The 12,877-nt window shown below is 40.6% G+C and overlaps 1 protein-coding gene across 5 annotated transcripts in view; it reads right to left on the bottom strand.

Moving 5' to 3' along the window:
• LIMCH1 (LIM and calponin homology domains 1) overlaps nucleotides 1–12,877 on the bottom strand; it is a 323,338-nt gene that overhangs the window by 94,164 nt on the left and 216,297 nt on the right. For all 5 annotated transcript variants that reach the window (XM_077758883.1, XM_077758881.1, XM_077758882.1 and 2 more), the window contains exons 4-6: nucleotides 11,875–11,981; nucleotides 6,145–6,175; nucleotides 3,847–3,957 (exon numbers count right to left, since the gene is read on the bottom strand). In XM_077758883.1, the coding sequence (XP_077615009.1) occupies nucleotides 3,847–3,957; nucleotides 6,145–6,175; nucleotides 11,875–11,981 (249 nt within the window). The remainder of the gene's footprint in view (nucleotides 1–3,846; nucleotides 3,958–6,144; nucleotides 6,176–11,874; nucleotides 11,982–12,877) is intronic.

A 12,877-nucleotide genomic window follows, 5' to 3' on the forward strand; every position in this document is an offset into this window, starting at 1 on the left:
GGCGGGCTCTAGTTATGTCATAGATGCTTTTTGTCCAGGAGCCCAGCAGCTTTTGGTCTTCTATAGAGAGCACCTTAGGGACAAGGGAGAAGACTCAAATCTGTCCAGTGTACTCACTGCTAGTTGTTCTAGTAACCGTGTGCTAATGAATGCGGTGGGGACTCCCAATATCTACGGCATTTTTGGATCATTTCACTCCTCGGTCCTCTCCTTACCCCCCTTTGTCAGAGATAATGAGAACCAGCCAAGGTTGCCGGGTGACTTACAGTATCTGAGAAACTCCAGATGCCACAGTGTTACCACTCAACATTTTCTGCCTCTTTGTGATGTATAAAGTGGCTAAATCCCATACCGGAGTGGTTTAGGGTTCTACTTTTCCAACCTGATGACCCATCTGCACCCACCACACTCTGGCCAGGGAAGCTATTTACCCCTCAGATATTTACTGGGCACTTTCCATGGGCCAGATACAGTCCCTTATGCTGGGGGCCCAACATTCTGCAAAGCCAATAAATATCCTGTCCCCACGGGCCTTATGTTCTAGTAGAAAAGACAAAAGATAAACAGATAAATGAATACAAAGTTGGGCGGTAAGTATCATGAAAAAATAAGGCAGGGGACGGGAAGAGAAGTTGATGTTGGCAGAGGTCTGTTCCTGCCCATCACATTCCCTGCTCTTTAACCCCTTGCTCGATGTATCACCCCTCACCTCCTGAAGCGGTAGTGCTTAGGTCAATCATGGCAGCCGTTGCCCCCGGTCACAGAGCCTGGTTCAGGAATAGGACCCACATGGGGCCAGGGTACAGTCCTAGGAATTTTACAGCTGGGCCTAGGAGAAAGAACCCCCTCGCTTTCTGGGCAAGGAGCTAGAAGCAGATAACCCTGCGGATGCTGTTGGCCATGTTCCCTGATGTGAGGAAATCTCAAGGAGAGAGAGGAAGAGGTGAGAGAGACCCATAGAAAGGAAGAACCTAGACTGTTTGCTTTCCAGCTCCCATCCCCGAGATTCTAAGGGCACCTTAGTCCCTATGGTTCTTCCTTCAGTCTCAACATTCTTACAGTCTTCCAGCGTCCCCTCCTTTGGGAGACCTCCTCTGACATATCCAGGCTCACTGACAGGCCACTGTCACCATGCTTTCAGAGATCTTTTCTCAGTATACGGCAACAGCAGCCTACTGAATACCTACTACGTGCCAGAAGCTTGCACTAAGGGCTCTACACGTGTCACTCTATAAGTTGATCATTTTTATATACATTTCTCCCCCTAGAAAAATGAATATAAGAAACTTCTGGCTAGTCTCCTTTGTGAAAGAAAACATTTCAATTCCAAGTTTACTTCAGCCTGTAACTGTGCAGAAGTGTTCCTGGTTGTCCCTGCTCTATCTGTTCTCCGTTTCTTCTCCAGTGAAAATATCCACAGGTTATTTTCCGTGAGCTGCAATACAGTCTCCCTCTCTCAAGTCTTTCTTTGCAGCTAGGCATGGATGCGTGACCAAGTTTGGGACGATAGGATATGAGCAGAGGAGTGCATGTGACTTTGCAGAAGTGCGTTTAAAGGGAAAGCATAGGCCCTTCTTCCCTCATCCCTCCTTTCTCCGGACCCCAATGTGGATAAGACGGCTACAGCTCATACAGCCATGTTGGGCCAGAAAGGTGAGAACCCAAGGGTTGAGGATGTTGGAGTAAAAAGACAGAAGGGCCTGGTCCCTGACGGTCATCTCCCCACAGCTCATGTTCAGACCTCTTTTATGTGAGTTTCAAATAAAATTCTATCTTATTTAAGCCACTGTTAGGGTTTTCTGCATTTCCCAGATAAACCCAGTTTTAAGAAATAAAATGAAATGAAATAAATTCCAGACAAACAGATAGCTCCAGGTGCTGGATATATCTGTGAAGTTCAGGTCAGTTACTCTCTATTTAGAGGTATATACACAGCTGGTGATTTTAGTTAAGTCATGCCTTGTCCAGTGATACCACGTATTCCCTCATGTCTTGCTATGTTGTCTACATTCATTTAAAAAAGGGAACAGCTGGGGATGCCTGGTAGCTCAGCTAGTTTAGCGTCCAGCTCTTGATTCAGGCTCAGGTCATGATCTCGTTGTTCGTGGGACTGAGCTGCCAGCACAGAGCTTGCTTGGGATTCTCTCCCTTGCTCTCTGCCCCTCACCCACTCATGCACGTGTTCTCTCTCTCGCTCTAAAAATAAATAAATGAACAGTTTTTTAATGTTTTATTTATTTCTGAGAGAGAGACAGCATGAGCCGGGGAGGGTCATAGAGAGAGGGAGACACAGAATCTGAAACAGGCTCCAGGCTCTGAGCTAGCTGTCAGCACACAGCCCGACATGGGGCTCGAACCCACGAACCACAAGATCATGACCTGAGCCGAAGTCGGATGCTTAACCGACTGAGCCACCCAGGCGCCCCAGTGAACATTTTTTAAAAGAAGGGAACAGCTATTAACAACAACAGGTCATTTCAAGGCAGCTGACAAGGAGAACGGTCTCAACAGAAGGGGAAGCCAGGAGAGTTGAAGATTATAGAGGAGCTGAACTAGTGAGAAATGTCCGTAACAAGAATGAATCAGATTCCAAAAGAATGCAGCAGAGAAAGGAACTGTGAAGTAGGGCTTTTAAACAGTTGTAAAAAGATGGTGTAGGGCGCCTGGGTGGCTCTGTCAGTTGAGCGTCTGACTCTTGGTTTTGGCTCAGACCATGATCCCAGGGTCCTGGGATCAAGCCCCACATCAGGCTCCATGCTGAGTGTGGAGCCTGCTTAAGATTCTCTCTCTCTTCCTCTCCCTTTCTCTCCTTCTGCCCCACTCCCCTACTTGTGTTCTCTCTCTCTCTCAAAATCTAAGGAAAAGATGACTTATCTATCATTAAGATTTTCTCTCTTTCTCTCCTTCTAGCCCCTTTCTCTCTTGCTCTTTCTCTAAAAGAAATTTTTTTTTGTCAAAGTAGGAATGTCTCTCAAGGGAGTCTCATTAGTGCATTTAGTTTGCATGTTAGAGACATGAGGAAGGGCAAGATCTTAACTACTTGTGCTACAATACGGACCTTATCCAAAACCCCTGGATGATACAAATCATGATGACACAGTCACCAGGCTGGTTGGGTGGGGCTGCTCACAGGTAACACTATATCCTAGGACTTTGGATGAGTTCACGTACATTGCTGAACCTTAAAAGGAATACACAGGTGGGCACACATAAAACATCCCACTGTTTTCTTTGACACATTCCTACCTTAGATCAGTCTTTCCCATAATCAAATAAATAAATAAAGCTTTGAATACCGCAAAAAAAATGTCTTCCAAGTTCCCAGGTCGTCGGGAAACAATGGCCATAAAACGCACATCTTAGATGAGAATGTTTCTAATTTGTCAGAGCCCACGGATGTCCAGTGAGAACTTGGCAGACGTTACCTCTCACCCACACTGACGCCCGGATGGCTAAACAAAATGACCTTTAGGACAAATGCAGAGCAAGTCTTCATGTTCATGTAATACTGTATGGTTTAATTCAGGCGTTACTCCCTCAAGACAGCAAGCACTGAGCTCTCTGGCATACAAAGCCACACACTGACAGACTGAATTTGCTCTTTTGGAATTAAAGTTGGAGAGAGCCCATACCTTCCATTCTCTGAAGGCTGCAACAAGTTCGGGTAGGCATGGGATACACAAGGCAGAGAGCTCATTTGTAACACAACCTGTCCTTCCCTTGAGTGCAAGACATCGCTGGCATGTGCAGTTTGACCACACCAAGCCATCATCTTAAAAAGGAGCAAATGTGTTGATTTCCCTTCTTATTTTAACCTCTCGGGATAAAGAAGAAAAGTCAAGTTACCTTTCTCATCTGAGCCAGCAAGCCTTCGAACTCCTTCAGGTTCAGCGTGGTTCCGCTATAGGAGGCAGAGCTATTTGCTGCTTTTCCCAGCCAATAAATGGTAACTAATACCTGTGAAACAAAATCATGTACAAGGGCAGGAGAATTTTCCCTCGAGAATTACTTTTAAATGACGGAATCAAGAACGCTCCACCAACAGGAAAGCAGGAAGGAGAGAATGTGCAACACTGATTCAGAAAAACCGCCATCCATGAGGTATCCATTAAATGTAAAATCATTTTAATAAGAACCCAATGCTCTATCAGTCAACACAAACATGATTCAGTAGTTAAACTAAAGTTCTAGTTTTAGGAAAAGTTTGGTTGTAAGAAAATGATCTCTAAGACGGCAAGAAGGAAAAATAAATCCTCCAAAATGATTTCTGTGTAATAAAGTTTTTGAAATTAGGAAGTAAAAAGTTTCTGGACCTCTGGAGCCTTTCCCCAGATGAACATGAAACAGGTTGTCAATTCCTTTTGACAGACGGTGTTTTTAAAGGCTCACGATTTCTACTTGTGGCCACAAAGGCTCTGCTAAGATCAACTGCAAAAACCTCAGAGGAGTGAGGCAGGTTAGTTAGTGGCTCCCAACACAGAAGCAACGCCATCCATTTAACTGACATCAGAAGAAAGCAATGTAATGGGGAGTACGATTTTCAGATATCTAGCTTTGGGGTAGAGTTAGATTCCTATTCATCTGAGATAGGACATTTGTAGCCTGGACAAAATTACTGCCAACTAAATAACCTTGCATGCTTACAAATGTTCAAGAATTTTAAAGAGTCTGAAGTCCCAAGTTAATTTTTTTCTGTCTTTCCAAAGAAACTGTCCACAAATGCCAATGCTCTTTACCTCGATTTTTCCAGAAAGCCCAGAAGGCTGCAGATGGGCTCCTTAAAACTGAATTATTGGGATTTGAAGCTTACGGAAAAGCTGACTATTATTTTATTTTCACATGTGGTCTTATTGCTTCAATCAGGCTGGGAAGTACTTAGGGTACCTCCTCCCTCCACTTGCTGGACCAGGAAATGCTTTGGACAATGTGATATGTGTACATGGTGCCAGATGGCAACAGGCCCCAAAAATGGTTATGTGTACTGATGCTACGATGTGATTTGGTTTTCTACCTCTGTGGGAAAACTGCGCTTCAGGAATCCTTCAAAACTTCCAGAAAGTCCTTTTAAACTGATTGCTTACAAATAAATTTCCAGAGAACAGACAATTCCAAATGTCAGGACATTAACGAGGACCATAAAATGACTAATGTGTGCTAAGAGTATGAGACTATTTTGAAAGGTGTAACAGGAGAAAGATAGAATGGTGTTGTGTTTTCGATTACGGGCTTTCTGATTCACTTAAATGCATGATAAAAAATGGCATAGAGCCCTAGTTTTACGGAGGAAGAAAAAGAAGACAAGAATGGAAATGTCAACCAAATATAGCAGCACCCTGGAAATTAAAAAAAAAAAAGTAGGGGTCATAGTCAATTTAAAATTTTACATACACAAGGTCACTTCTTACATTCCTAATCTAAACTTAAAATGAAAGAGCACTGGGGTGCCAGGGTGGTTCAGTCAGTTTAGTGTCTGACTCTCAATTTCTGCTCAGGTCATGATCCCAGGGTTGTAAGTTTGAGCTCTGTTTTGGGTTCTGTGCTGAGTGTGGAGCCTGCTTGAGATTCTCTCTCTCTCTCCCTCTCTCTCTCTTCCTCTCCACCTTTGCCCTTCTGCTCCCTCCCCTCAATAAAGAACAAAAAAAAAGCACTAACTGAACTTAAGATCCAATTCCAAAAAGTTGATTTGGGGAAGTTTTATACAAAAACTCAAGAGATTAATAAGAAAAAAATAGAAAAAGAAAAGAACCATGACAGTCAACACTATTTATATTATGCTGATCTTTTCTCTAAAAAAATGTGCCCAGCTGCTTTATTTAATAATCCCATCTGTGCGTACGAACAGAAAGGAACTGGTATTAGTGCTGAGACAGATCATCTTGTATTTAAGAAACAGAATTACAGAATGTGAGCTTTCATTTATTTACTTCTGGAACGAGTCCTTCTTAATTACAGAAAACTCCCCCACCTACAATTTTTGTTTCTATCACAGTGATTGATTCTTCTATCAGAGACACATATCCTTGTTTTCTAAGGGCTCTTACTAGCAAGGCATACTGAAGGCATTGAACTTATGAGCTAAATTTTACATCTGAACCATCCAAATGAGAAGAAAAGATGTTTTGAAAGCAAAGTGAGAACACTTACATTTTTCAGCTTCCTACTGTAATCAAGGCTCCTAATTCAGGAAGGGAAAAGAAAATATGGTCAGAATAGCAGTTGCTTCCCTGTCATCTTCCCTTAAACACCTCTAAGATGTACTTGAAGCAGACATATCACATGAAATGAGCAGAATATATCATTTTTCGAAGGTCCATGATGAGCCATTTCAGGTACCAAATAAAATCATTTAGGAAGCAAAATGTAGAAGGACGAGATGAAATCAGCCTTCCAAAGTGCATCATGAAAAGATGAATGAATGCCTTGTAACATCTGGAAAATGAAAGATTCCATCTAAAACTGGGACTGTTTATATTTGTATTCTCAAAGCTCAGCTGTTAAGGCAAAATTTGTGCCTTGATTACAGACCACTGTCAAATCAAAATCTTCCTACACGTCCCAAATCTTCATACAAGTAGTACTAAAGGTCTAAAGAGTCTAGAACCTTACTTAATTAAACAGACCTGAAAATACACGTAGAAGAGGCAATGTTATCCAAATACGTGTTTTTGTCTGTTACAGATAGAAATTAGTGTTGGGAATTAGTCCCTAAGCAGGAAAATATGTGTGTTATATTTGCATGTACACATGAGCATTCTAAAAAATACATAAATGTTTATTCTCAAACTATAAACAAAAAAAGGGCAAGATGTTGGTACTTTCGAAATATTCACACAGTGAAATATAAAACTTTCTACAAAATTATTCCAAAGTTTCTTTAACATGTCAACAAATAAATGCTAGGAAAAACAAAACACCGCATTTCTTTTTCCCACTTCAGTTGGGGTGGGGAGTAGGGGAAGGGTGAATGTAATTGTATTGTATATATCAGTCAAGAATTCCTTCAGGTAGGGGTGCCTGGGTGGCTCAGTCGGTTAAGCGTCCTAAGTGTCCGACTTCAGCCCAGGTCATGATCTCACAGTTCATGGGTTAGAGCCCCGCGTCGGGCTCTGTGCTGACAGCTCAGAGCCTGGAGCCTGGTTCAGATTCTGTGTCTCCCTCTCTCTCTAACCCTTCCCTGCTCACTCTGTCTCTCTCTCTCTCAGAAATAAATTTAAAAAATTAAAAAAGAATTCCTTCAGGTATTTAGACACCAATTACTTCATTGCTGCTGCATATTTTGACCCAAAGAGCATATTAATAAATAGGTGTACAATTTTAAGTCAATGCAGATTTCAAGGAATAGAAAAAACATAGTATATGCCAAGAAGATAAACCTATCAACAAGGACTTGGATTGAAAGAAACATTGGTCTCATTTGGATTTAAGAGAAAATGTTCAAGTGTCCCTTTTTTAAGAGAAAAAAAAATATGACCTTACCTGCTTAAATGTTTGCTGGGATTTTTTAACTTACAAAAACTCCAGATGAAAACAAAAAATCTATGCAAGGTTTGAAAGTTTAATGCAAAATAAGTTAAGAACAGGGAGCATAAAATATTTTCTGCATTGACAATAAAACTTTATTGACTAAAATTGTGACCCCATTCTAAAAAACCATGCTTGGCATGTAGTAGGAGCTCCCAAAATATTTGCTCAGTGATTTCTACCTAAGAACCAATTGTGTGAAAATGCTTCCAAAAATTTCAGAGACATGCTCAGGAGCAATCCATAGCCTTTCCTCATTTTTATCCAATTGCTTCAATTCCCTGGAATAAATGTGCTGCATGCCTTTCTGGATTAGCCTTTCATTTCCCATCAAGGTTTTCTGGCATCCATTACAGGTAGAGTTCACTAAATTACACATGCAGTAATCATTTGCAGCTTGTCCCTCTTTTTTTTTCTTTTTAGTCTACTCAAGTTACCTCTGAAAAAAAAAAAAAAAAAAAGAGAGAGAGAGAGAGAGAGAGAGAGAGAAAAGTAAGAAAAATTATCTCCAATAAAAGCTAAACTAAGAGCATTAAAAAAAATTTCATGGGAATCTACCCCCCAAACCAAGAGCACACTGTATACACTGTATGTTAGCCAACTTGACAATAAATTATGTTTAAAAAAATTTCAGGAAAGCATCCACATTTGCTCTGTGGGCTCTACTCCTGTACCTTATGGCTTGCACTATTAATTGGTGGTGTCATTGGGGTGTTTTCTATCTTTACTAAGGTTCTGCTCAACCCTCAGAGGGTAAAGCAGAAAGATGCAGAACTTCTATTTTAACCCACCGTAGCGATCAACTCTACATATGTTACAAATGTTCCCTGTCTGGTGCCAGATGAAACTAGCATCATTTACAGAAAAGCTATGAAGCAGATAGCTCATTCCATGCCCTGCCCTTCATTAAAACTAGAAATGAGTTTCTAAAACTGTAAATGAATTTATGATATAATTTTAATATAAAGTCCCTTATGTTCTTCTGGAAACTCATACAGTGAAATAAACATTTTTCTCCATCATTATTCCAGGTTCAGCATCCTCCCAAGCTTGTGCATCACCCACCCCACCCAACTTGCTCTCGCTCATTACCCTTCTACCACACCAGGTACTTTTCTTCTCCTTTTTAGAGAGCAAATCTGTTTCTCCTCTCCAGCCTTTCTACTTGATCGTCCTCTGTCTTGAATGTTCTACAGGTCATCGCAAGGCTGGCTCTTGCTTCCTGTTCATGTCTCAGCCCACAGCCTTCAGCCAAGATGCCACTTCAGAGAGGCTCTGGACTGGTCACTCTCTTTTTTGTTCAGCCTCACTGAGGTATAGTTGGCATATGGCATCGTGTAAGTTTCAAGGACACAAGATGATGATGTATATGTTGTGATGGTCACTATCTCTCACATCCTCTTTCACTTCCTTCTCAGCACTTACCACTCCCTGTGATTATCTTTCTGATTTACCTGTGTATTTCTTATCTCCTGACGCTGTGTGTAAATCTCACTCCTTGTGTGAACAGGGAGTGTTGGCTAGCTCATCCATTCCAGTTGTCTAATGACTGGGAAGTATCTGACACATAGTAGCCGCTCAGTAAATACTTACTGAATGAATGAATGGGAAATGATGGTCATAGAAGGTGATAAGTAAGTGTTGCCTAAGGAAAATAATAATGCTCGAGTGAAGGAAGAGCTAAAAGGAGAAGAAAATGAGGAAAGAAAATACAAAAGGGGAGAGAGATGGGAAGACAAGATAAAGAAGGGAAGAGAAGCACAGGGAAGGAAAGGAGAAAAGCAGTAGCTGGAAAGATAAAGAAAAATGACAGAAGGAAAAAAAACAGAAGGGGAAGATGGAACACTAACTGAGAAGTGACTGACTATATGTCATTCATTGGTGTCTAAGTGACTTTTCTTCATTAGGTTATTTTCAGTGCCTTTTTCTTTACAAGCTGGTTGAACCATCTTCCCAGATCTGAGCAAACTGAGCACTGAGCAAGCTTTAGCTAGAATCATACCCGTGAGAACATTCTGTCCAATTCCATCTTATCGATGAAGACACAGAGCCCTACTGAAGCAAGACAACTTGCCTAGGATTATAGACCTATTGAGTAGCAGGTCTCGGGCCAGAGTCCTGACCTCCTGCTGCACAGTTTTTTGTAGATATGCAGTAAAGGTGATATAAATTCTGAATTTCTAAAATCAAACTATCTCAGAATTCTCCTGGTTTAGTGGCATATTGATTTAGAACAGCTTCAAAAATAAAATGCAGTTGCCAACACCATCAAAGAAACTTTCCTTCACCTTCCAAGCAACGTGTGTAAAACTAATTGTTATGATGTTGTCTAGCTACTACTGTTTCTAGGTGGCCACGTGCCACTTAGGTCAAACCATGCATGTCAGATGATGCAGAAACCATTTCCTAAAATGAATAATTTATAGAGGCTGGATTTAGGTGCAGTAATACATGGAGCATGTGATGTCCAAAATGAGTTTATGGTGCTTTCCATATTTAAATGCCATAATGTGTATTCTGTTTTTGCCCTTAAGTAAATTTTTTTCCAGGAGAAATATTAAAGAAAGGTACATTGACAACAGTGAAGTGATTTCATATAATTAATTACTGATTAACTCTCCCTTATTCCCAGTCATGAATCATAAAATCCAATATAAACTAACTTGATTTGTTTCAGTAGTTCCTNCTTTTCTGTGCCTCCATGATAAAATGACCCAAAAGTAATCAAAAGAAGTGTAGCCAATCCACAGACCCTATCTATGTAATTAAGCTTATCATTAGGGCATATTGTTGCCAAATGTTGTTTGACCAAAGTGGGAAATGTTTTGTATGAAATGTGTAGGGTGTGAGGGACTTCTAAGCTACAGGAAAGTTATCTCTACCATCTATGACAATCTTTCTTCTCATTACCCTGGTCAACAGCTATTCCTTTCCAGAGAAGCACACTCCCTTTTCTTTTACTGTGCCATTCTTTCCCAAAAATTCTTTGGCTACAAACATGGCTCAGTGAGTAGACACAGTCAACAACAGTCAAATGGCCAATAATCCATCTTCAAAGAACCTGATCACTGACATATGAGAAAACAGTTACAAATGTAAATGAGGAAGCGATTCCTCCATAATCTATTGCCCTCTTTGCATAATAAACAGTGTTCAGATCTGTTTACCAAGTTTGTAGTCTTCCAAGAGCCTATTCAAATGCTCAACTAGAGCCAATAAAGGCTTTTTGTCTAACACAGATTCTGTGCATATTTCTCTCTTGCTTCTCCCTCCAGTAAGTCTCACCTAACATTTTTCTCATTCTTTTTAACATTCAAACTATGTGCGATTTTTGCTTTCAAAAAAATTACATTTGATTAGAATGAAAGCTGTACACAGGGAGAAGGCCAGTATGTCTTGTTTGGAAAGCTTGATTTTTCCTTTCACATTTTTATTTTAAAGACATGCCCAATACTCTGCCTCTTAGACCTTACAACATCATCACAAAGCTACAAGTCTTTTTTTTTTTTTTTTTTTAATTTTCAAGCTAGTTAACGTACAGTGTAGTTTTGGCTTCAGGAGTGGAACCCAGTGATTCATCTCTTACATGTGACACCCAGGGTGCATCCCAAAAAGTGTCCTCCTTAATGCCTCTCACCTATTTAATCCAGTCCCCCAAGCTCTCCCTCTATCAACCCTCAGTTTGTTCTTGTATTTAACAGTCTCTTATGGTTTGCCTCCCTCTCTGTTTTTATCTTATTTTTCCTTCCCTTTCCCTCTGTTAATCTGTTAAGTTTCTCAAAATCATATGATATCTGTCTTTCTCTGACTGACTTATTTCGCTTTACATAATAATGCCCTCCTGTTCCAACCACACTGTTGCAAATTGGCAAGATTTCATTCATTTTCATTGCTAAGTAGTATTCCATTGCATGTATGTGTGTGTGTGTGTGTGTATGTATATATATATGTGTGTGTATACATATATATATATGTATATATGCATATATATGTATACACACACACACACCACATCTTCTTAATCCATTTATCAGTTGATGGACATTTGGGCTCTTTCCATACTATTGTCGATAGAGCTACTATAACATTGGAATGCATGTGCCCCTTCGAATCAGGATCTCTATATCCTTTGGATAAGCTCCTAGCAGTGCAATTGCTGAGTCATAGGGCAGTTCTATTTTTAATATTTTAAGGAACCTCCACACTGTTTTCCAGAGTGGCTTCAGCAGTTTGCATTCCCACTAACAATGCAATAGGGTTCCCCTTTCTCTACATCCTCACCAACTTGTTGCCTGAGTTGTTAATTTTAGCCATTCTGACCAGTCCCTTAAACATAAATCTTGTGTTACTTACTTGACTGTTACTCTGTTGGATGTATCCTGTAGGTCATTAGGATCAAAAAGTTGAGATTCTCTAAGGCCGAGCTCTTTACAACCTCTCAAGAATAAGATGATATTGTCCTGAAGGGAAGAAAAGAAATCCAAGTCTATGTTATTTTGTATTATTTTTATGAACCAGCCCCTCCACTTTAATAGTCCAAATTACCAGAGGGATGTCAGTCATTAAGACAGCGAGAGACAGATCTAAATTATGGCTTGTTGGAAAATAAAATCATACGTGGTTAGGATATGCCAAGGTAAACACACACTTTCAAACTTCTAAACCCATAGCCCTGCCAAATTCATTTTTTTCCCTTTACCTTAACACATTTGTATAAAACTGCAAGTAAAATATCTTTGAAAAGCAGAACATAGCATCTTTTAGGGCATCTGGGTGGCTCAGTTGGTTAAGGGTCTGACTTTGGTTCTGGTCATGATCTCACGGTTCATGGGTTTGAGCCCCACGTTGGGCTCTGAACTGACAGCTCGGAGTCTGGAGTCTGCTTCACATTCTGTGTCTCCCTCTTTCTCTCTGTCCCTCCCCTGCTTGTGCTCTGTGTCTCTGTCCCTCTCTCAAAAATAAATAAATAAAACATTAAAAAAAAGTAAATGGGAAAACAGTCTAGACTTAACTGGGAAGAGAAAAAAGAGGGGCAATGAAAGCTTTTGAAAATAATGCAAAAGACCCTTTCAAACACGAACATTTTCTCTTTGAACTGGCAGAGTATCAGGCACAATTGACCATTATGGATCTTGCCCTTCATCTGTACAGAATCAAGAATAAGCAGATGGCCCTGAAAGGGACTGCAACTGTGGATCATCCTTCCGGAACTGCAGGGTATGAGCAGCAGGTTTGTTGGTTACCAGTTCCTCACTGTCCTCTAACTAGAAGACTTCTGCTAGACAGAACTACAGGAGAGGAATGATAGAGGTTGGCTCCAGGGGCCAGACCAGTGTGATCCATCTGAATCCTCTAA

Source organism: Crocuta crocuta, unplaced genomic scaffold, assembly GCF_008692635.1.
Source record: "Crocuta crocuta isolate KB4526 unplaced genomic scaffold, BGI_CrCroc_1.0 scaffold223, whole genome shotgun sequence".
NCBI classification, from domain to species: Eukaryota; Metazoa; Chordata; class Mammalia; order Carnivora; family Hyaenidae; genus Crocuta; species Crocuta crocuta.